General features: G+C 36.7%; 1 protein-coding gene across 3 annotated transcripts; it reads left to right on the top strand.

Moving 5' to 3' along the window:
* Positions 1-1,429: 1,429 nt before the first annotated feature.
* On the top strand, positions 1,430-24,195 carry LOC149084331 (CUE domain-containing protein 1). 3 transcript variants are annotated; one of them, XM_089234699.1, is made up of 8 exons: positions 1,430-1,657; positions 8,941-9,617; positions 10,357-10,555; positions 10,799-10,846; positions 11,191-11,322; positions 12,080-12,146; positions 16,912-17,035; positions 22,997-24,195. In XM_089234699.1, exons 2-8 carry the CDS (start codon positions 8,997-8,999, stop codon positions 23,054-23,056), a joined length of 1,251 nt encoding a protein of 416 aa, XP_089090825.1. In that variant the 5' UTR covers positions 1,430-1,657; positions 8,941-8,996; the 3' UTR covers positions 23,057-24,195. The 3 variants fall into 3 exon arrangements, with proteins under 3 accessions (XP_089090825.1, XP_089090826.1, XP_089090827.1); XM_089234700.1 differs by having other exon boundaries at positions 1,430-1,772; XM_089234701.1 differs by lacking the exon at positions 10,799-10,846 and having other exon boundaries at positions 22,997-23,180.
* The last annotated feature ends 1,756 nt before the right edge of the window (positions 24,196-25,951 follow it).

Raw genomic sequence — 25,951 nt, 5'->3', positions numbered from 1 at the left:
GCGGGGTAGTACTGTTAGTAGGAACGAGCAACATGTGGAAGCAGATCATCGTAATCTTGACCTTTTCTTTGAGCAAAACCTCTTGTGACAGCCTAATTTTCACTTCCTCAAGTGATTCGTCTGCTTTTGTTTGATTCGGTACACTCACTTGTGTCGAGAGCTCTTTTCCCGGTCGAAATTTTTTTCAGTTCCCAGGTTCGATTCTTTTCGTGAGACCTCATCTCTTCTCCCGTAACATGATACCACATATTCGCTTCATATGAACTTACAGCTTCGCTATAACTGGTAGGGGTGCTAACACCAGTGCAGATGCTGACCAAGAGCACATAGTTTTCCATAAAAAAAGGAGGTGGTCTGCGTTCTCGAAAAGAATACCGCCTTTCGCATAGGCTTACGCAGAATTTTCTTAAGGGGATCGACTGGCGAACCGATTTGGTGGTAGAATATACGCTCAAATCGGCCCAGCTAGGGGATATGGGTATGTTTTGGTGGGCTTTTGTCACCTTGGAAGAAGATGAAAGCTCTCGTCAGAGGCGGGAACGGAAAAAACAACTGCAACGCCCTATCAATGGGATTTTAAAAGCTGATGTACTAGAATGCTCCTTGAGAATGAACTGATTATATCCAAGTAAAGTTACTGTCTTCCTTACTGACACAGTAGACCCTCTCACACAATAGACCTGTACGGATCCTCCTTTCACTCACACACATGTATACCAGTCTTTTCATTTATAGAAAGATATATATATATATATATACATATTTTTTTTTACACACACTCACATACATACAAATTATCTCTCGAAAATCCATTCAAATGAAAGGGTAAACGTCAGTGCAAAGGATGGCATGAATATAAACTCATGGAGAGAGGGAAAGTGGCCGAAATTTGGACGATTCCACTTCGAACACAAAAAACTTGGTATTTTCACGAACCTCCCCAGACAGGAAAATATAGTAGAGTTACGCTAATTATCGTAAAAGCTGAAGCAACATGAATCATGTTACATGATTGACTGCATGGAAAAAAATTACGGAAAAAATCGCGGAATAGCAGTGCATTTTTACGAAAAATGCTGTCCATATTTAAGATCTGAATTTCCACATTTTTTTTCGTATAAATATGGTCAGTTCATCAATAATAATCAAAATCATGTTGATTTATTTACATGGACTTTATTTTGATGCACAAAACTGAAAAAAACTTTTAGCAGACTATTTTCAAGTTTATATTTTTACCCTCAAATTAATAGTTAATATTAAAAAAAACAAAAACATTTAAAAACGGGGGGAAAAAAAGCCATAAGTCATTGGTTAATATCCATGGTTCATGGGAGTTAGCTCCTACAGCTTGACCAATCACTACAAACCTATTATTTATTATGTATCATTCATAAATATGAAATCCTCTCCAATTGGTTATTGCGACATGGCATTTGTCACTATGCGCTGGTAACTCAGCAGTTGTGTGTTAGCTCATGCTTGTTGTTGAACAACTTCTGGTTTTTCATTTCGCAGTCTTATTATTGCGTATTGTACAATTCGTCTGTGTTAAAATCGATTGAATCGGGGATTGTTCAAATTGTTTCCGGCATTTTTGGGCGAAATCGGATCCGCGAAACATCCTCCGAGATGATGTGTCACAGTTTGGCCTTTGGTAAATGTCAACAAATGTTTTTGATTGTTACCCCGTAAACAAAGCACCACAGTTATGTATTGATTGCAATTAATCGCCTACACGGAAAAACTGTTGCTATTTATATTCTCAATGGGTGTGTAATTATTCTCTTTTAAAAAGTATTTTTCGTATCCACAAAGGCCCACACACACTCATTGACTCCCCAAATGTGTTGCAAATTGTAAGCGTTCTTAGTTAAAGATATAAGATGTATCTGAGATAGGAGTCATATTCATAACAGCGTTAATCAATTTTATTTTGTGGTTTTGTATGAATGAAACAAATTTGAAGGGTCTGTTTTTCATCTCTGGAATTTTGTTTGACAGACCCTTGGGTAAATAGCCCCGCTTAATAACCGTAGACCCTTGGATAGACCCCTCATGTCAAAAAGTCGGGCACTGGACGAAGCTTTACCCAAGTGTCTTTGGAACAGATATGAAAAACGGACCCTTCACGAAATACAAATTAATGCAACCTTAAATTTAGAATTTCATTTCTTTTTTGTGATAGAACTAGATTATTTCGCTCCCCTCAAAATCACTTACTTATTTCTCACGAAATTAATGACCCTTTTCAGATTAATAAGGAAAATTTTCATAAAAACAAGACCCTATAAAAAATGTCTGGGCAGACCCCCGCTTTACAGCAGTGGATGTAAAAGTGGGCGGCACTGTCAGACTAGAGTAGTTGTGAAGGGTACGGCTGAACCGGGCAGCTAAATTTTAGGGGTCGCCAAATGTGATAAAAAAATACTTCAGTTTTAACTGACTTCTTAAACTAATAGGTTAAAAGGCTAAGATTCCATAATTGGGGTTGCAACAAATTTTACGACTTCCAATTTCACCAAGTGTGAAATTACGCCTTGGTGTAATAGATTTTTTTCCCACCAAACATATTCAACGTGGTAATTTCCAACATTTACTGATGAAAAATAAATTCTGTAATTTTTTGCCAGCTACAACAGCGTGAGAAGAAATTCTGGAACCACAGAAGAAAGTATTGGCCATTGGATGTAAATCGACATCAATCATCATCATCACTGGATCTAATAACGACCCATTACATTTGGATTTTGTGTTCCTATTTTGGCAAACCCAATGCTGATGGAATTTCTTAACAAAAGTGGAAACCAACAATAATATTAAAAATAATAGTACAAATAAATATTCTCAGTATGAAAAAAATAAAACCCGGACTCTGTTCGAAATAATAAATCGATCTAGAGAAATCTGTTCCCCGAGAGGGAATTGTTGTTTACCTGTGGCCTCTCCAAAATAGTTTTTGCTTTCAAAAATGAGCACAGCTCTGGTCTATGACCATGGGCAACTAGTATGGACACTTATTACAGAATGAGTTGTGCCAGAAGTGTGCAAGTGTACCTAAAAGTCTGAGTGCATATCTAGTCAGGCATCTGTCCAGATTTTTTTGCGGTTTTTTTTTTTAAAAAGGTCCCGTTTTTGTGAAAATTGTCCATATTTTTGTGAAAAGGGTTATTAATTTTGTGAAAAATAAGTACCGTGGGAAGCAAAATAAGGGAGTTAATTAATCACAAAAGAAATGAAATGTTTAATTATGATTTCATTAATTTGTATTTTTTTGTGAAGGTTCTGCTTTTTTCAGATCCAGAATTTTGTTAAGGGTCCAGAAAACAGACCCAAACTTTTGGCTGCACAAACCCCTGCTAGTGTTGTGCAAAATACACTAGAAAAGCATGAATGGTACAAATCATTACATCAACTCTTCGCGATGCCCCTGACAGAGGTTGGTGACACCAACCAGGGAGGGGGGCTTAAGTATTTTGCTGCCTGATGCAAAAACATCTTTGCAGCCCTCTGAAACGGGAATTCCCATTCTTTAGTATCCCTGGCATGTCAAGTTTGCATTGGCACCTGAGAATGACTAGTAAAATAGGGCGCGGTGGCCCGGTCGATAAGATGCTTGCCTAATGTACCAAAGGATGTTTAGAGGTATCGCGAGTTCGATACCCAGTTCATCCTTGTCAGAAAACTTTACTGACAATGGGGTACAACAAAAAACAGCGACTTGACCGCAGGGAGTCCCCATCGAGGGGTTAGCGCATCAACCTCTCGATGAATATAAAAAACAAGCCTGCCGTTTGGAATCAGCCATAAAGTGTAGGTCCCGGTCTAATTTGCCCTTGCGTGCAGAAAATGACTGTGGTGGGACAAAAATGATCAAATGACTAGTAAAATAATATTTCATTGTTATTAAAAAAACTATTCAGTAATAAATTTAGACATTAATGCCCACTGCAAAAATTGTCAGTGTCCCATTAGAACCACTGCTTTAGACTATCTATATGCAGGGAACCACTTAGTGGAAGGATTCATCTGAGCTATAGAACCAAATATCTACCCAGGGCTGAAACTAGACAGTATTTCAGCTGGAGCAAGCATGGATTTGACCTCTTTCAGGTAATTTTGAATAAGTGGTTAAGGCAGAATTTAGAGCCCTAGCTGCTCTGAATCCTGAATTTTGCTGCTCCAAAATGGACTTTGTCACTTCCCATCCCTGAGTAATACTTGCTGGGGTCAAAATGACTCCACGATGCCAGTTATGCACAGCATTTTCACAGTGCTAGTTAATGGTTAATAAGAAATTTAAAATACTTTTCACATATATAACCAGAGCTGGGTTTCGGACATGATGCGTCAAAAACTTGTTTTAACAATCAAAGACCTAAATGAGTGCTTTTGGATAATATTTTGAACACAATTAGGTATATAACACGATGAGAAACTTACTTTTTTTATGTATTGAGCTTTATTTTTAAACATTAATTTATTACAGTAACTAAAACAAAATATTAATTATAATTTACAATTTTGGATTTTTCGACATACAATCTACACTGGTGTAAGAATTTAAGAGAATTTGCAGACTTGGTCGATTATCTCTAGAACTACTGTACCGATTTTAATGAAATTTGACATGTACATACATTGATACAATACAAAACAAATAATCATTCAATATCTGTAATACACACGCATGATCGTGCATAACACTCATTGGAGTTGGAAGGTATGAAACAGCGGTTGCAGAATAAACAAAAAAATGAGTTAATGGGGGGTATGGTCCCCTCTTACAGATATACAAAGGTCTCGCAGCGTGATTTCATACTTGAAATAAGGCAGTTTATCATTTCCTCTGGCAATTGGTCCCACTCGTTCAGCAATGCTGTTTTCATTCCCTGGATGGTTCCTGGGGGGGGGGGGGTTGTGAGTTGCAATTGCCCTCCCCAGATCGTCCCAGACATGCTCTATAGAGTTAAGGTCTGGAGATCTGGCTGGCCAATCCATCCGGCGAATATCCTCACTCTCTAGAAAATCGTCGAGCAGAAGAGCTCCATGTGGCCTCGCGTCGCGTTATCGTCCATTAAAATGAACTCAGGGCCAACTGCACCCCTGAAAAGATGAACATAGGGCTCCAAGACCTCATCCCTGTACCTCACACCAGTCACAGTGCCTCTTTCAAAGACATGGAGAGGTGTGCGGCCATCCAACATGATGCCTGTCCAGACCATTAAACCTCCTCCGCTATAATGGTCGATTTCGCGGACATTGGAGGGTAGGTAGCGGGTCCCTGGTTCTCTCCATATGAACGTACGGCGAGAATCGGTGCTTAGGCTGAGCCGGGACTCATCAGTGAAGAGAACGATCGCCCATTGATCCATACTCCAATCTCTATGCTCTCTGCACCATGGTAAACGGATTCTCCTGTCAGTAGAAGTGAGCGGGACACACACAGCAGGTCTTCTTGCAAACAACTCTCTCTCATGAAGTCTTTTGGAAACAGTCACCCTTGATACACGGGTTCCTGTGGCTGCATACAAGTCACGAGAGAGCTGAGAAGCTGTAGCACTCCTGTTACGCCTCACTATAATCGACAAATGGCGATCTTCTCTGGCTGTCGTGGCTCTTGGACGACCTTGCCCAGGCTTTCTCTCGATAGATCCGGTATCCTGGAACTGTTTCCATAAGTTACACACGAAGCTGGGCGTTAAATTGAACTCTCTACAAATCTGGACTTGAGATTGGCCTGCTTCTAGCCTCCCCACAATTCGCCACCTCATTCCATCATTTAAACGTTGGTGGTTACTCATTTTTACTGTTACAATTTGAAATTAACCGATTGCTGCAAAATAACGCCAAGAAATTCGCATAGGTGTGCTAGCGAACGAAATGTGTCTTAACTTACGCGCGCTTATAAAGCCTGTTTCTCTACTGGCTCCGCTTACACACACATGTACGCTTACGTATTCGACGTACAAGATTTGCATTTTTGTCTACAAGCAGTGGTTTTACATTCAGTTCAGTTCTTTTCATGAAATTTGATAAAATATGCAAATTCTCTTAATTTATTTCACCAGTGTAGAACAAATAATACGTATTACTTGGGCAATTTACTAAGCGAAACAGAGCTGTTGGTCGAATTTATGTTGCATGAAAGGTCATTGAGCCCAAATTAACTTCATGGATTAAAATTTTTCTTGTAGAGAAAAGTACTTTTATTCGTGAGAGTCTCTCCCGCCATTGAAGTGAATGCCTGGTAGCAACTCAGTATCACACATATGGTGTAGGTTTCTTGATTTACTCTATGTACAACCAAAGGATCATTCAGCATCAACCAAATAAATGAATTTTATTGACAAGATTGTTTATTGCTTAATTGATAGAATTGATAGATGCATTTATTATGATGTGTTTTCAACTTGCATGATGTTGCTAAATTTGCTCGTTATTCTTTTCCAGGTTTAATGAGTTTTGGTAGGAAAACTTGAAATTTTAATACGAAAAGTAAAAAAGTCTAAAGCTTAACATTATTTATGTTGGTACAATATCTATTAGGCTATTATTTTGAATCGGTAATTACGGCATAGAATTCAAGGCTTTACATAAAATGGGTGGAAAATCTGCTACAATTGCTACAAACTACTACAATTTCTGACGTCTGCTACATTCTGCTACAATTTTGATAATTTCTGACATCTACATTCTGCTATAATTTTGATAATTTCTGACACCTACATTCTGCTATAATTTTGACACTTTCCCCTTGTTTGTTACATTCTGTTATAAAAACGTTGAAATTCTTCAATTCTTGCGGCAAAAAAAAAAAAAAAATTCCCTTAAGAAATTTAAATTGCATTACAATAGAAGCTGACTTTTTTTTCAATGACATCATTTGTCCTCCCCACAATTTTATTTCTTGGGGCTGCAAATGGGATTAATTTGAGGCTCCCTTTCCAGGACTCTGTGTCTTAGGCTTCTGACAACGTATAAAATGGGGTCAAACTATGCGAATTGTCGCTCATCCTTAGAACAAGAAAAAAACAAAAACCCTTCAATCGCTGTTTTAGCTATTTTTCCAAGAAAAAGTTGACTCTTTTGATTTATTTTCACAAAAAATTCAATCCAAATACATCTGTTTTCACTCCCTATTTTTAACTGATTTGTGATTGTTCCATGTAGTGTATTTTCCAGCATCTTCAACAGATTTTCATTCTCTCGGTTTTACTTTCAAGTTTTCTATTATTCTTTTCTACTATACATTCTCTTGATATGCTATTTCCTTTCACGCCATTCACCAACATGTTTGGTGTTCAATGGAAAATGGTTTCCAGAGCATTAATTAAAATTGCTTTGTCTAAACAGTAGTCGTGGTGGTTTTAAAGGAACGAAAAGATAATTCATGTGAGTGTTGTGCTTGTGGAAAATGGAAATGGAAAACCATTTTCCATTGAACATTAAACATGCTGGTGAATGATGTAAAAGGAAATGGCATATCAAGAGAATGAATAGTAGAAAATTAATAATAGAAAACTTGGAAGTAAAACAAGAGACTAAAAATCTGTTAAAGATGCTGGTAAATAAAATACATGGAGCAATCACAAATCAGTTTAAAATAGGGAGTGAAAACAGATGTACTCGGATTGAATTTTTTGGAAAATAGAATAATTCTATTAAATTTCTAATAGTTTAATCATTATTTTATAGTTTTTATTTGTGTAATTTGAATTAAAAATAATTTAATTCTGTAGTTTAAGTTGAAAATAACAAGTCTACATAGTTTTTAATCACTATTAAATTTAAAAGTAAAAATGAATCCTGTGTACATGTTACCATATATATGTATATAAAAACTGTGTATTTTATTTACCACTACAAAACTGATAAATGCTGCTACAACAACAACATTTTTGCTTCCACGAAAATTATTTTTCCTGCTACAAAAATCAAATTTCCACCCCTGCATAAAAAGTAATTTCTGTGGTTTTTAATCAGGGGAACCCTAGTGTCACATTGTAATGCACTAAAAATATTAAATGCAGATCTAAGTTTAGCTCCCCATATTTTTCTGTAATTTTTCCCACGTACAAAATCTAGAAATAGGCCAGCTTTTTTTCTGCACTGTATCTAGGGATTAAGTTTAAGTCTATATTTATCCCAAAGATTTTCTATATTTCTTTTAAATCACGAACTTATCATGTATCAATAACAACGTGCCTACCATACCAGGTTACTTTTACTTCAATATCATTAAAGTTGTGTAAAGGAAAAATGGAATTTAAATTTTGTGATTTAAATGGATGATTTAAAAAAAAGGTAGAGCTGATTTAAATTTGTGTACACTGTATATCGACTGATGCATATCAACAAACCCTTGAAGGTCCTATGCTTTTTTGAAATAAAAAAGTTCATCGAAAAATAATATCACTGCATTGTAGCCTGATTTTGACACCTTCTATAGTGGTTCTATACTACACCTATCCTAGTGGTAACATGATCTATCCTACAGTTTCTGAGAGTTTTTCTTATTTGTATACATCAGTGTTTCTTGAAGTGGAAAATATTGCTTGTCATATATATAGGAGTGAACAGAATCAACTAGGGATGCAGTATGCAGTGGATACTATAGGCTCTGTCAATAAGGAGGGGGGGGGGGTACTACTGGGATTTTTCTTTCTTTCAAGAAAGGGGGTGATGTAATGTTGTGGCATATTAGTATACAGTCATACCTCAGTAATCAGTGCTGCCAAACTTTTTGAATTCACAGCACGCTAGATTTTGATGAAAATAATAGCATGCTCAGAACTTATCACCCTATTTATAAGGAAAAAAATACTTTTGGCCTTTGTTATAAGATTTAGAACTAATTACAGATAATTGCTGTATTTTAAAATTTCAGTAAACTAAATCAGTCAGCGTCATGTTGTTTTTATCTGTATTTATTTTCAGGGAATATCTAGACTTTGCATGTAAATCACCAGTATTCAGTGAAGAAGACTAAAAAAATGGCTGCTGTAGGTCACCAATCTCAGCCTCAACAGCAGAAACAAAGAAATCGAGAAGGGCCCCCGGTTACACAGCTGGAATTCCATCAAGCAATGAATGACTTTAAAGTAATGTTTCCAGAAATGGATGAAGATGTCATTGAAGTGGTGCTCAGAGCTAATAATGGCGCTGTTGATGCTACCATTGATCAACTGCTTACCATGAGTACGGATAACGAGAATGAAAAGTTGCGAGCAGAACTGGATGCAAGTGAAAATGACGAACTTCCGCCTTGTTATTCCCCCGCTACTCCACCTCCCTCATATCACCAAGCTGTCCCGTTTGGTCGTAGTCCATCTCATCTAACTGGTGTTGGTTTTGGGAGATCGGGTCATAAAGGTGGACCCCAGCAGTCTGTTGCTCTCCGCCATCAGCAAGTCTTTGGTCCAAGACACCCATCTCCCCAGCCCAACACATCGCCTCAAGCATCTGCTTTGAAAAAAGAAGAAAATCTCACGAAACCGACAGGAGTTCCTCTTCGTACTCAGAAAAAGTGGCACCCGCCATTAATTGGACCTTTGCCTCCGATGTTTTTGAGATTAGAGGGGTACGAACATCAAAAAGAACAAAACAAAGGAAAGGTAAGGAATTGAAATATTCATTAAAACATAGGTTAAGGGGTTTAAAACTGAAGTAAAAAAAACATTGCATGGGTGAATAATTTGCATAACTTTGGTAATCCATTTATCTATATATTCAGTCAAAGCTCGTGATAATGGTGTCTACCATCATGGAAAAGTCATGAAATGAGAAAAAGTTCAATTCCAATTAACTTTAAGTAATATTAATGATTTTACTAATTGTCTATTGTATTTTTGTAACTTGTTATTGAATATCTAGTCATTAAAAAAAAATAATTTTTTTTTTGATGAAAATTGTTTGCTCGGGTTCAAAGACCGTCGTCTGTTTGAGTTAGTTCTTACTGTTTCCCCAACACTAGTGGTTGGCATCATCAGGAGAATTGATAAAACTGGATCAAAAGTAAAGTTTTCCGGAGTCTCAGGTTGTATTTACGTACATGAGTAGCTTGACATACACTATTGTTTTGTGATTGGTCAGTCTGCCTATGGCTGGCAGTAAATTGAAAACAGTTCTTATGCTGGGAGAACCTGATTGGCCGTGAGATGTGGAGTGATGCCAACCACTAGTGTTTGGGAAATGTTGAGAACTAATTAAAACGGACGACTGTCTTCAAATCTGAACAAACAATTTTCATCAAATGATGGCCGCGAAAACCTTATCAACTATTCACATTTTCTTTTTGTTTAAATTAAACATTTGTGCTGATATTAATTAAAATTGCATGTTTTTATTTTGTAGTATGTGACGGTCTTAAGCTCCGCCATATTGCAGCAGCGTATGGCTGAGAATGAACGTCAGCGAAGAAATACCATTGGTGCTGAGGACCCAGAATTGGCTCAATACCTTGAAGATGAGAGGATAGCTTTATTTTTGCAGAATGAGGAATTTGTTCGTGAGCTGATGGGTAACAAAGAATTCATGTCGACTTTAGAGAAAGGTATTTTCTCAATTCTTTTTTTATTCTAAATAAATGGAGTTCAGTTTGTTGCCACCACTAAAGCATGTTTACTTTCTGAAACATGAAAATATCAAGAATTTTTTTCATGTTGTGTTAGAAATCATAAAATGTAATTCAGTTTTGTAATCAGTTTTGATGGTCATGCAATATTTACTTACTTTTGCAGAATTTTTTTTAGTTAGAGAAGTTATTATTCTTCATTTTTCATGTATATATTTTCAGATAATATTTTTGATGGCAACTCGACCATTAGACCTCAACAGGGTGATGGTATGATCAGTTCTGGTTCTTTTAACATTATCATCAATACAGTTGATGTTTGATTTTTTTTGAACTGCACGTTTCTACAAACTAATTTTCTGTGGTCCGAATTTTTTGATATACTATTCCTTTAATTCATGAACTAGTTTTTCTCATGTTCGTAGGGGTTCATAAAAATGAGCATCAACCTCAATATTTTATTTTTATTTTTTTGGCAATAATGTGGATCGCCCTTTCTTCTAATGTAGATTATCAGAAGAAGTCATTTTGGTTATTTAATAGATCCAGTATGCTCGATTTTTTATTGATGATTTTGCTTGAATATTCTATTTATTGCATGTACATTTATGTAGATGCAAAACAGCAAGAGAAAGAAGAGGACTCTGAACTGCAAGAGAATTCAACTCTGGCTAATTACATGCGATCATCTCTAACTGATGATTCTGATGCTGCTTTCAGAGAAAAACTGAAGAACATGGGCAAAAGTCAGTTCATTTTTATTATACAGTGAAAATCCCTTATCCCTTTATTATCATAATCGCTTGTGTAATGCTATTACTCTCTGGTCCTGATGTATTGACGTCCACATCTACAGTGCTAACTTTTTTATAATGATATGTACAAGTATCTCGAAGTCCCTTGAGTATCGTTATATAGGGGTTTCACTGTAGTAATTGTGAGTAGTAGTGTAGTCATTGCAGAAATGGTAGTTTGCTAGTTTATGCTGTCTTGACCTTTTAACATTTTTAATTATTAGACAATTTTTTTAATGGTTTTAATTATTGGACAAAAGAAATTTTCATATATGAAAGCACTCCATTTTTTTTCTCTTGAAGGGGTGAGATACCGAACTTAGTTTACAAAACAAAATTTTCATTCATTAAAGCACTTACACCATAAATTAAAAAATCTTTAAATTGTCTATTTTCAAGGATGAATAAAATTTAATTTTTTGTTTTTAATTTTAATGTTTCAATGGACATGCGCAAGTCTAGAAGACATGATAGAAAACGTTTTTTCGTCAACTTTGTGGTTGATATCTCTAAACTGAAGGATCAGAAGGGGAAATTGAAGGAAATAATTAAGAAAATCAATCCAAATCTTAATTCAGCCAATAAAAGGTTAACATTCATATTAGTTGCCAGTGATTTATAGATCAGCCAAAATTTTGTTAAGAATTAGATAATTAACAATCTCTTTTGTGATCGCATTAGTTTAATTAATGTTTCATTTTGTTTTTAGTGTCGCGGAGGAAATTTGCTCAGTTGGCCAGAATATTCTCCAGGAGGAAGAGGCCTTTCAAACCCATGTATCTTTTTTTATAAGCTTGTACTGTGATTGTAGCTTGTTCTCATGCATCTTGTTGTTTACATTTTTTAATTATGGTACACCTATATTTAAATTATGCTTGCATTTGTTAGATACATGGTATTTCAGCAAAACAAAGAATGGGAACTCTAAGAATTCATGAAGTTAAGAAAAGTTATCAATTATTCTTGATATCTAGAATAATTGATAACTTTTCTTAACTTCATGAATACTTAATTAATGCTATCTAGTTTTTGTATGTAATTCTGGGAATTAAAGCAAAACATTGAGTTTTATATTTTGCTTTAACTTGTTAATTTTTTAATTGTCAGATTTTATTGGTGCGAGATGTCATCAACTAAATTCTTGTATTTTATTTATGTAGTTGAGTAGGTTTTTGTTCAAAGATTCTTTCTTTCTAAGGAGCCATTGCGCGTTTGAGCATTTGACTGCATGATATTAGATTCCAATTTCCATTGATGATGCCAAACTCTGGTGTTAGAGAAATGTCAAGTTAGTACTCAAACTCATGACAGCTTCTTAGCTTGAAAGACTTGTATCAACATATCCATATGCTTTTCATTTGGATCTAGAACAATATTTTTGCTTTATCATCAGTAGCCAACATAATTTCTTCGTTCATTATTGAAATCATAGATTTTTTTCATCAAACTTTACCTTATTCATGTCTCAATTTTTTAATATGTGCTAAAATTAAAAATTTGTGGATGATAAATCAGTTAATGAATTTTTTTAAACGTTTTAGGAGCATTTAAGGGGCTTCGTATCTTTTAACATGGTAGCAACAAACCCAGTTTTCTATGCTCTAGTAGAAATATCATTAAAAAAAATATATATATACACTCATGTCCATAAATTGAAGATAATGCCAGCTCCGGCAAATAAAGGTTCAGAAACAAGACAAACGTTACTTATTCATAAAGCCCATTTATTAAACAAAAGATAAACAAAAACGATGGTGTATGTATGATACCGTTCATAAAAACTATGATTTTTGCTCCCTGGAGCAATTGTAAAAAATATCTCCTTTACAAAAACTTACTATCACATGGTTGGTATGATGGTTAATACATTGTATGTCTCCCATGCGATGAAATACAGCCCGTACAACGCCTAGGCATGCTCAGTATCAAATTATCGATCTGATCTTGGGGAAGATCACTCCACTCAGCAAGTAATGCTCTCCGAAGTTCCGGTACACATGTAGGAGGTGGTTGACGGGCTGCAACTCGTCGGCCAAGCATGTCCCACACATGCTATATCAGATTCAAGTCAGGTGAGAATGCTGGCCATTCCATACGGGTTATATCCTCAAATTCAAGGCATTCGTTTACAATGTTTGCTCGATGAGGACAGGCGTTGTCATCCATAAACACAAATTCTGTGCCCATGGCACCCCTAAACAAACGTACATGTTGTTCCAGAATGATGTCCCGATAAATTTGGGCTTTCATGGTTCCGGTTTGAACATGCCGATCTGTTCAGGAACCCAGTATAATTCCACCCCAAACGAGCAATGCTGCACCACCGTAATGGTGTCGTTCAATGATGTTGTCTTGGTGGTAACGGGTACCTGGCGTTCTCCATATGAAAGTCCGACGTGAATCAGACTGCAAGCTAAACCTGGACTCATCGGAAAACATCACACAAGCCCACTGTGATGATGTCCACATTGCATGTTCTCTACTCCAGGCTAATCGCTGCCGACAGTGAGTTGCCGTGAGCGGAACACATCTGACAGGCCTTTCGAGCATATAGACCAATATCTCCCAAACGTCTGTACACAGTTTGCCTTGAAGCTGTGGTACCCGTGGCTGCAGATAGCTGACGAGACAGGTCGGATCCTGTGCTCCGTCTGCTTCTTTTGGCAGTTACTGCCAAATACCGGTCTTCATTCGGCGTTGTAACTCGGGGACGACCTGTACTGTAACGTCTACTGACATTTCCGTTATCTTGGAATTGTTGCCAAAGCCTAGAGATGACACTTTGGGTAATTCCAAGTTCCTCGGATACTTCCATCTGAGTACGCCCACATTCCAGCCGGCCGATAATTCTACCACGTAAAAAATCATCCACATGCGTCCTCTGTGTCATAACTATTCGCTTATGGCACTGAGCGCCTTACAGAACTCTTGTGAACAATTTTACTTCTTTGCCACCATTCCTTATATACCCCCCCTCTTACACTCTCGTCATTGTGATGTACTATCGGCATCATCTGGTGGCTTCCTGAAATTTGCATATCATTCTTGCAGATGTGTATGATAATTCTACAGGTGAAATTTTTACTTTAGATTTCGATTTCCGTGTGATTCTGAATTATCCTTAATTTATGGACATGAGTGTATATAGCTATATCCGAATATCTCGTTTTTCTTCCCACTTAACTGGTTCCAAATTCACAGACATTGTGAATTTTTTTGCCGAGTTAGGTGCTACTGTCCATATGTACGGACCCGTTTGGCGAACACAAGTTCTAGCTTCTGCAGCGTACCTATCTATGTATCACTCTCGTCCGGCATGCGAGAAGACATGGGGTTCGATTACCCGTAGAGACAGTTGAATTTTCTCTCCTGAATTAATATTCGCATCAGCCAGATGTTGAAACCATCGTAAGAAGGAGGATGCCATGTAAGTAAATAAAAACTGGTTGGGTTGTTATACAAGGACAGACGAGACAAGCTGTATAAAGCCCAGCAGAATTTCGCGTGGTATGATTTTGTTGCATAATAGGATGAAGTAGGTGAAACCAAATTTACTCCCTACATGTAGAAAAACCTAATTTTATTTCAAGTCTAGGAGTCGCTTACACTCTGTAGGACTTTATATAGTTTAAAGTCCTAGAGTAAAGCGTTGTCGTGAATCAAACAAAGACTTTCTTTTTATTCACGGATGGTATCAGCTTTCGCTTCAAGAAACTGAATGGTTGAAAGAAACTAACACACACGAACACGATTGTCATCACTGCTCAAGTTGAATCTCGATTTGTCGCTGAAGACGACCTGGTTCCATTCCGTTGCAGTCCAATCCCGTCGTGCTCGACACCACTCCAAACGGAGGCGTTGGAGGGTGGGTGTCATTGGCAGCACACGTAATGGGCACCGTGATACCAGATGTCCTTCAGCCAGGCGCCTTGGGATGGTTCGGGAAGACACGGGGCCCGTAGTGAAGCTGCTGCCTGTGTCTGGATAGCGGCCAATGAGGTAGTTGGCTCTAAGCGTGCGTTTCGGATGATGTAACGGTCTTCTCGACGACTGGTCTGTCGAGGGCGTCCTGAACCTGGTCGCAGTGTAAATGACGTCTCTTCTGTCCACTGGTCCCAACACCTCCTCACAGTAAAATCAGAACGGCCTAGTTGACGAGCTACTCGCAGAGCTGACCACCCAGCTTCCATCATCCTGATGATTCTTCCCCTATCGAACTCTGACAACTGCTCACATGGTCTTCGACGGCGGCGTAACAGCATGTCTACCTCAGCATTTCCTTTGCAAATGATTAAATACACTCCAGCAAGCTCTGCTTACCTGTTTTATATTCCAAGGAGAACAAATTTCAACGCCCTCTAGTGGCATTATGCAATGCGCAATCATGCTGCATTTCTAATCATTTGCATATCTGCCCGACATGTACCTTCAGGCCAACTTTCGTTTCGATCCCACAATTATTTCTTGGTGCGCAAATTTTTATGGCAATGAGTGTATATATATATATATATATTGATTTATTTCAAAATTTTTTATGCATATTTTTGATTGTATATGCTATCCTGTGCCAGCATCAAGTGTTACATATCTTTAATACTAAATTTTTTTGTAAATTAAAAAAAAAAGAACAACATTAAAAACAGCTTGTGCGTATGATTAAGTAGCATGACATCAATGTAATTGAACAAGAACTGATTCAAAGTTAAGAAGACTGTTCAGTTCATGAAATGAAGCAAAAGATTGAGATTTCATTGACTGTGATTGAACTTCAAATTTTAAAATTCTTGTTAATTTTAAATCTTGCTATGTCATGCTATTTTATTATACGCACAAGCTGTTTTTAATGTCTTTTGTGAAAATTTGCAAAAAATTGAGTATTAAAGATATGTAAAACTTGATACTGATATAGGATAGCATATACAATCAGAATTATGTGTAAAGTATTTGAAATAAATAAATAAATGGTTAAATAGTGTTTTTAATATTCTTACCAGAGTAATATTAATATTCTTACCAGTTTTAACCATGTTAAAATGTACAAGACCCCTTAAGAATCGTCAAAGTATTAGGAGGGCTGGGAATTTCAAACAGTAAATTTGTGTCTAAAAAAAAAACTATTAGAAAAAGATCTAGAAAATCTAGCCAAATCGATTGAGAGACCTCTTTATTTTTTTATGTATAGATTTTCATACTCACAATTGTGGGAGTCGCCTTATGGAAAATCAGTAATGGGTAATGGGTTCATGAGCATGACTAGTCTACACAAGTTTTTGCATAAGTTTAGCATGTACCTGGGCAGCACACATCAATGTATATTTTCATGGACAACTATAAATTTTTTGTGAATTTTAATTTTAAAACTACTTGAATAGTAGCATTTACTCAGGGGCTAAAGTGAATCTGATAGTTTTGAGTACAACTCATTTTAAAGTGTTGGGGGGGGGGGGGGGACTTCTGTTATATGAAATTGAAAGCAGTTATTGAGAAATGATTATAACAAGGTCTGACTGTATTATCCTTGACCCAAACATTCACAAATAGGTTGGGAGAAGGTGGTTCGAACCCATCTCGTGACAACTTGCTGCTTCACGAAGATGAATACTCCGAACTTTCAGAAGATGAATCAGATAATGATTGGAGCAAGAAAGATACATGGAATAGTCATGTATGTATTTTATTTATTTTGCATTCCTAATTCATGCTAGAAATGCATTTAATATTTGATCATGGAAATTCAAATTTTATAAATGGGGAAGAAGTGGGTTATCAAAATTTGAGATAATGTGATCTCTTATACTTGTGGCGCTACTTGTATTTTACAATTTTTATATTTTTATTATATTTTTTATGCCACTTACTAGCTAGGCATTATCTAGTGTGTTCTTGTATTGGAGTTCAGTCTGGCTCCAACTGTCGACCGAACATGTCCTAAAAGTCTCTCTCTCTTCTATTAAATAACTAAAAAAAGAAAGGAGTCATGACTGTATGTTTCCGAAATAACAACCAGACACATCCACCAGCACTAGCATTACCACAGAATTGGTGACCCACGTAAAGCAGATGTTTGACAGCCACGAACTCGAAAGCAGACGAAAACAAGTACTCTTTCTCGCTTCGTAATATGTTACTTGCTGCCTTTCTTTTTTTTTCCCCTGTGTGTGGTGCGTTTGCTGACTGATTGAGGGGGCATCTCCTCAGTTCTCTTCCTGGATTGTGCTGAACTTTTTTTTTGGATATGCCGAACGCTACCGAAGAAACAGGTATGTCTTCTGAATTAGAACTTTCGCGTGTTTCTTTTCGCGCGCCTTCGATTTGGAAATCCGATGTCGATCTTTGGTTTCTTCAGATTGAATCGAACTTTAAAATTGCCGGAATTACTGATCCTAAAACGCAATTTCACTGTGTTGTGACAGCTCTCGATGTTGAAGTGTTATCATATGTTAGCGATTTGATCAGAGCTCCTGTTACAGACGATTCTTACAACCAGTTAAAAACACGCATTTGTCAACAGTTTTCACTGTCGGAAACTTCCCGCTTACGAGTTCTACTCCAAGAGCTCACTCTTGGGGATAAGCGACCTTCTCAGTTGTTTCATGAGATGCATACATTAGCTGGCAAGAAAATTTCAGATGAAGTGCTTAAAACCCTTTGGTTACAACGTTTGCCTATCCATACACAGCAGATACTTTCTGTTAGTAAGGATACATTGCCGGATTTAGCAGAAATGGCAGATAAAATTACCGAAGTCACTGGGCACACACCGACTATTTCTGAGATCAGCCGTAATGAAACCATCAGCTTGCAATCACTTCAAAGTCAAATTTCGACTTTGACCGTTGCTGTTGACCGCTTATCCCGCTATAGAGAGAAAAATTTTAACAAAAAGGGAAGAGTTCGTTCAAATTCTTGGTCTAGAGAGAGGTCTAGTGGTGATGGTACACCCAAACGCAAACCTTATTGTTGGTACCATTTCAAATTCGGTCGAAAAGCATCAAAATGCATTAAACCCTGTGATTGGTCGGAAAACTAACTGGCCCATCTGTTTTGGCGACAGCAGGTGATGGCCGGCGTTTAGTTCGCCTTTTTGTTCATGATCGAAAATCCGGTACTGGTTTTTTAGTGGACACAGGCGCTAGCATTTCGGTTTTCCCACGAGATACACAGGTACATAAAGCAGCAAATACAAACTTTTCGCTATACGCAGCTAATGATACTAAAATTTCTACGTATGGTTGCAAATCTTTATCAGTGGATTTAGGGTTACGCAGACTATTTAGATGGTCCTTCGTTATAGCTGATGTTAATCGCCCGATATTAGGTGCTGATTTCTTAGAACATTATGGTCTATTAGTTGACGTAAAAAAGTCTCGTTTGATTGACAGTTTGACTTCACTTTCAATCAAATGTAGCAATGCCAGTTGCCCTACATTAGGCTTAAAGACCATTAGTGGAGATTCGCCCTACTTGAAAATTTTATCTAAATTTCCTAATCTAACGAATCCTTCTATGCTTGGGGCTACTTCTAAAAAACACTGCGTTACACATTGCATTACTACTAAAGGTTCTCCTGTCTTTACCAAAGCCTGCAGACTTTCTCCAGAGAAACTTGCTATTGCAAAGCGTGAAGTTCAAACGCTAATGGATCAGGGCATACTGAGACCTTCAAAAAGTCCATGGGCAAGCCCGATACACATTGTTCCTAAACGTAATGGAGAATACCGTTTATGTGGGGATTACAGAAAACTTAATTCTATAACGTGTCCAGACAGATATCCTATACCACATGTACATGATTTCAGTTACGGTCTGCAGGGAAAAAACATTTTTTCTAAATTAGACTTGGTTAAGGCTTATCATCAGATACCTTTAGATCCCGAGTCTGTTGAAAAAACTGCCATTATTACCCCATTCGGACTTTATGAGTACTTATATATGTGTTTTGGATTGTCTAATGCGGCACAATCATTTCAACGGTTCATAGATATTGTCTTAAGAGACTTGAACTGTTATGCATATTTAGATGACGTACTAGTTGCATCAGCAACAGAAGAAGAACATCTTAAAGATCTAGAATTGGTTTCTGAACGTTTAAACAGTTTTGGTATAATTCTTAATCCTGATAAATGCATATTTGGGAAATCTGAGATAGAGTTCTTAGGATTTTTGGTTAACAGCAACGGCATTTCTCCTTTGCCAGAAAAAGTCGACATTCTTCGTAATTATCCGCAACCAAAAACGGTTGATGAACTTCGAAGATTTCTAGCAATTCTCAACTTTTACCACCGTTTCTTAAAAAACGCAGCATCTGACCAGGCTCCCTTACACGATTTGTGCAAAGGAAAGAAGAAAAAAGATAAATCTCTCATCGCCTGGTCGGGGGAAACTATTGCTGCTTTCGAAACGTGTAAACATGCTATTACCAATGCCACGCTTTTGGCTCATCCTAAACATGATGCTCATCTTTCGTTGACAGTCGACGCATCAGATTTCGCTCTCGGAGCTGTTTTACAACAAACTTCCGATGGTGTCGTCGAACCACTCTCATTTTTTTCTCGAAAGTTAACGACAACTGAAAAGAACTATAGTACTTATGATCGCGAGTTGCTTGCGGTTTATAGTTCTATTAAACATTTCAGACACATGTTAGAAGGCAGACCATTTACGATCTACAGTGATCATAGGCCTCTAACTTATGTTTTTCACAAAGTTAATGATAACAGCTCTCCCAGACAACGACGTCATTTAGAGTATATATCACAATTTTCTACGGACATTCGTTACATTCAGGGTGAGCGAAATGTTGTAGCGGATGCTTTTTCCAGATTATCCGAAATTAATTTACCTGACTCGATTGATTACGCAGCTATTGCTACTTCACAGAGTACAGACGCTGAATTAACAGCCCTCCGACAACCAGATGGGGTGCTCGATATAAAACCTATCAAATTCGGTCCTCAGGGTACAGAACTTTTTTGTGATTTATCCACTGGAATTATCCGTCCCTACGTACCAGAAAAACACCGATATCACGTGTTTACGGTCCTTCATAACCTCGCCCATCCAGGCGTTAAATCAACTGTAGACCTTATTCGTCAACGATTTGTGTGGAGTTCAATACGCAAGGATGTCACACGATGGGCCAGGGCGTGCATCGAGTGCCAACGCTCAAAAGTGCATCGCCACACTCGATCTTCCATCGGTGCATACCCTTTGCCCCAATGCAGATTCTCACACATTAACATCGACATTGTTGGTCCTCTTCCTCCTTCTCGGGGTTTCACCTACTGCCTTACCTGTGTGGATCGATACACCAGGTGGGTAGAGGCTTTCCCGATGGAAAACCAAAAAGCAGAAACTGTCGCAGAGACATTCTACTCTGGCTGGATTAGCAGATTCGGAGTTCCGGAATCGGTTACCACCGATCAAGGGAGACAATTCGAAAGTGATTTGTTTCGCGCATTCGTTCGTTTTCTTGGAACTCAGAAAACACGCACGACAGCGTATCATCCGTCCTCCAATGGCATCGTTGAAAGATTCCACCGGCAGCTCAAAGGCGCCATACGCTGCCATGCCACGGAACGTTGGACTGAAGTGTTACCTACCATACTTCTGTCCATCCGAGCCAGCATCAAACCGGACATCAACACTTCTGCTGCTGAGATGGTTTACGGATCACCATTGCGCCTACCTGGTGAATTCTTCCGTAGTTCCGACCCTCAGCCAACACAGCCGGAATTTCTACGTGCTCTACGAGATCACATAAACACTTTACGTCCGATCCAAACTTCAAGGCATGGGACTCACAACGTTTTCGTTCATAAAGAACTTGCTGTTTCTTCCCATGTGTTCGTGCGGCTGGACACCGTACGAAAGCCCCTTCAACAACCATATTTGGGGCCATATGAAGTGATTGAACGATCTCCAAAAGTATATACAGTGAACATGAAAGGCAAACTAGCGAAAATCTCAATAGACAGATTGAAACCAGCATTTTTGCTTGATTGCACTTTTAATGAGCAATCACCGTTCACTGAACCGAAACAGCCTTATGTAACTCGATCAGGGCGTACGGTTCGTATAAGAATTCCTTGATATTATTCTTATTTGCATATTTTTTCAAATGAATAACATAATTTTTTTTTTTGCAACATTTTTTGAAAATTAGTATTATGTTTTGCAAAACATTTTCATTTTTCAATGTTCTTATATGTATATTATATATGTCTATTATCTATTCTAGTAATCGTTTTTGCATATACATACATTTACTAATTTTTGATCATTTGTAATTTATTTTTTTTTGCTCGACTATTAATTTGTGCATAAGGTATTTTCGTATTGCGTATTTTTTGAATTTTTCGAACAAAAATTTTTTTTTGCACATGTCAATGCCATATTAGTTGCCGTAACTATATTGTCAAATCATCGTAACTATACTGTCATATCGTCGTAACTATATTATCATATTTTGTACATTGTGCCATATGCCGTCCTTCAGACTCGTGGGGGAGTACTGTGGCGCTACTTGTATTTTACAATTTTTATATTTTTATTATATTTTTTATGCCACTTACTAGCTAGGCATTATCTAGTGTGTTCTTGTATTGGAGTTCAGTCTGGCTCCAACTGTCGACCGAACATGTCCTAAAAGTCTCTCTCTCTTCTATTAAATAACTAAAAAAAGAAAGGAGTCATGACTGTATGTTTCCGAAATAACAACCAGACACATCCACCAGCACTAGCATTACCACATACTTATGCAAGAGTTATTGTGCATATTACCACGATTTCTTTGTTTTTTCCCATTGCATTTCAGGGAAACCAAAATATAATGATACCCTGCTCGGAGGTTATATGAAACAACATATATTAAGAATGATTTTCACTGCCCAAATACATAAAACAAATAAATTATTTTGCAATGTATTATATAAGAAGGTCTTGTCTTTTGACTCATATTGCATGTGCATTTGTTAGATAAATGGGCTTTTCATAAATTACAAGGGAAGTGAATGTCTTTCCATTTTTCTTGTAATAGTTAGAACCAAATCATTTTTTATGGATTACAATACTGTTTTATGTACTATCTATTGGTCTCTTGAGAAAGTCTTTCAGCGGAGAAGCTTCGAATCTGGTCAATTGAAAGGAACCGACTAAGAACTGAAGGAAGGTTTTTTTTTCACCTCTTATCTGCTTTTACAATAATAGCTCATTACGAAAGATGCTCCATGTGTACAAGGATCATAGTGGCTGCTATGGTCCAAAATGCATATTAATCGAGCACTGATATGCTTGTCAATGTCTGACCTTCTGCATAGTGTTCATGTTCGATAATTTATGGGGGGGGGGGAAATAAGTCTGGTCCAACCTTAGCTTCAAAATGCACAAAATAAAACACTTTAGACTAAAAAAATAATCTAAATTAAAATTCTGATAACTATAAACAAAGTTTTCCCATTTTATGATATAAGCAGTGATGCATGCCTTGGCAAGAGCAGTCGGACAAGAATAACTAAATGATAACATTCTCCACGATTCCAATAAGTAATGGTAGTGTATGTAGATATTTTATTTGCCTTTGCATGTTATACGTTGTACAATGCTATTAATATTGTTGTCATTTCAGTACGGTGGACCAGGTGAGAAGTCGAACAATCCAGATCAAACCAAAACAGATCAGTCATGAAGAGAGTTCCTTTGTGCAGTGAATACTTTTTATGGGAAAGAAAGCTATGTATTATTTGTTTCTTTTTCCCCAGCATACATTTATACTATTCTACTGAATAGCTCGAACTTTGTTCCTCCGTAAGCAAAGTAAGAATTAAGTTGAGTGATTTTTACGCCTGTCTGTGTAAATATTTATATATTTGAAATCATTATTTATAATCATTATTAGATGTGGTTTGAGCAGTATTTAATATTCGTAGTGCCATTTATATTATTTTACAAAAAATTTCAAGTGTTCATGTTGGAAATCCAGTTTTAAGAGTGATTCATATTTTTTTCAATTATTACTTTTTTTTGCTTAAAATGTGTTTTTACCATTATACGTATTACCATTTTGGGCATTGTTGTTGATGATTTTTTAAATTCATTTTGGCAGTTAATTTTTTTTGTCTGATTAACATTTTTACTTGTTGATTTTTGTTTTGTTTTATCACTTGAATCCAGTATTCAATTTTTCTATGAATGGAAATCGGGAAGGGGGGCCTTAAAAATACAAGTAAATTTATAGTGCAATAACACAGAAATTGAGCAACAATCAGCTTTTAATTATTCTTCCCAGTGTAATCAGTCAAGTCTTGTGTGTAAAAAAGACTGTGGTGCGACCAAAATTGAGAAAACCGTGCTCAAAAATTATTTATGAATACTTTTAAGTTTTATAAAATATGTTCCATAACTTTTGAAATGGAAAGTTGTATTAACATGTAAATTATTTATTTAAACTTTCAAAAATCTTTTAAAAATCATTGTTCCAAAAGTATTGGAGACTGACTTCCAAGAGTTACTTGAATTGTACAAATCTTAAATTAGACTTGCCCATTTTAAATAATGGAGATCTCATTAATTTGATCTACATCCTTAAAAATTAAGTGAAGCTTATAAAACAAAAACAGTACACAATGTACAATTCAATGACACTGTTGGTTGTGACTTGTCTAAAGCATTTGAGCTTTTTCTCATATGTTTGATTATCATGAGTGAAATATTTGCTTTTTTGAAAGTTGTAGTATCATCACCACATTTTGCAGACAAAAATCCAACTAAAGACTTTCTTTGGGATCATGTGAGGAAAATGCATTTGCCACAGAAAGTTATTGAACCAAAAAAAGAGAGAGCATTTACGTTTTACATCCATCAAATTGTGATAAATTTTTCGGATTTAGTGTTCTTGTAGGAGGTATAGGAAGAATAATGATTCGTGACCTTTAATTATTACTTTGAATTCCTCAACTAATGGCTTTTTATTTATTGATATTATCATTATCTAATAATTTGCAAATATTGTTAAAAATGATTGAAAATTTTAATTCTTTTATTCATGAATGAACTCATTGCAGAATTATTGATTTATTTACTTAATAAATTGAAAATTTGAGTATCCCTCTCTAGTTTCTCAAATTAATCAAAGCAATGTAATTTGTGTGAGTTTACCACAATGGCTGAGAAATTTTTTCTTATTGCACCCTCTTTTTCTGAGCTATCTCGTAACATAGTTGCATCTCTTAAATTTCCATTCCATCTCCCTCATTCCCAAAAAATTCTTATATTTCTTCTGAATTTCGATGAAGATTTTATAAAAAAAATCCATATTGTTTTAGGGGAAAAATTATGTTCAAAGAATTTACTTGGAAGAAGCCTTGCTTTTATTTTTTATCCTCTAAATGACATCACAAGTGTAATGTAAACTGTAGCCATTGCATCTAATCATGAAGAAATATCTATTTTTCCAGGGAGAAAGATAAAATTCACCAAACAGTAAGGTTCAATCAGGCCTCTCGACACAATTGGCTTGCTTGTGTTTGCTTTGACCATATGTCCCATTTTGGGCCCGCTGGTCATTTTTTTTGTTGGTGAGAGTTGATTTGAGAGTAGTAATGGCAGGTAGTTTAATCTACTGGTTGGTGATGATTGGTGACTTGGCGCTAATCAGCGATGGCTTGCATGATGTCATGTTTTTGAAGAGGAAAAAATTCTTGCAATTTTAATTTTTTTTCAATGGAAAATTATCTTTATATTCATTTTTTGTATGGAATTGGCATCCGCTCGAAAACCTCCCTAAGTATTATTCTCCAAATTGGTAGCTATGTCATAAGATCTTATATTGTATTCTCTGATTATTATCACCCCTCCCCTGGTTTTTCTCATCGGGGAAAAAAAAAGGGGGTGATATTGCCTAGTTTGGGAAACCCTGCTTTAGATAGTATTCCAGTTGCTCTCAAACATTTGCCACCTGCAGCTCTCTTACTCCAGTGATCATGTCTCAATATCAAACATCTCTTAGTGAAATCTAAATCATTCTAAACCAGGAGTTCTTAACTTTGGTGTGTCCACAGACCCTTTGAGCCAATAAGCATGAAGGCCAGGGACCTCCTTCAATGAGATGAAATCCATGGATCATTTAGCATATAACAATTCAGAACAATAAGTTATTTGTTTTCTTATCTGAGCTGAAAGATCTCCTGAAACCTCTTTATGAACCCTCTAGAGGTCAGTGGGCCCTTGATTGAGAACCACTGTTCTAAACACTGAAACACTGACTAGGTGTACATCAATATCCTTGGTCCTGCGAGGAGCTCTTGATAGAGCATGGCAATAGTCCTTTTAAGCTATAATATGTACTTGCAGTACCACTCAGATGTGCAAACACAATATCTGGGTTATGGCAGTATAAATGTTTTGAAACTTCACTGCAAGATGTTATTGATGACTGTTGGACTTGCCCTCTTCCCATATTTTTTATATTGCTGGTATCAAATTCTAATGTTTTAGTCTAGTTGTTTTTTTTATTATTACATAGATGAAAATGACTGTGGCGCGATAAATTAGGCTCTGCCACAAAGCCAGGCTAGAAGGGATC

The sequence above is a fragment of the Pholcus phalangioides genome, unplaced genomic scaffold (genome assembly GCF_987345545.1).
Source record: "Pholcus phalangioides strain wild (caught in Gottingen) unplaced genomic scaffold, Ppha-v1.0 ptg000008l_1, whole genome shotgun sequence".
Lineage (NCBI taxonomy): Eukaryota > Metazoa > Arthropoda > Arachnida > Araneae > Pholcidae > Pholcus > Pholcus phalangioides.
This window is presented reverse-complemented; position numbering and strand designations above follow the sequence as displayed.

Bases quoted from the DNA above. Each gene is read 5' to 3' on its own strand.
- LOC149084331 (XM_089234699.1), top strand. From the start codon at position 8,997: ATGGCTGCTGTAGGTCACCAATCTCAGCCTCAACAGCAGAAACAAAGA. The intron at 10,556-10,798 runs GTATTTTCTCAA...ATATATTTTCAG, and splicing joins CATGTCGACTTTAGAGAAAG to ATAATATTTTTGATGGCAAC. The intron at 12,147-16,911 runs GTATCTTTTTTT...ATTCACAAATAG, and splicing joins AAGAGGCCTTTCAAACCCAT to GTTGGGAGAAGGTGGTTCGA.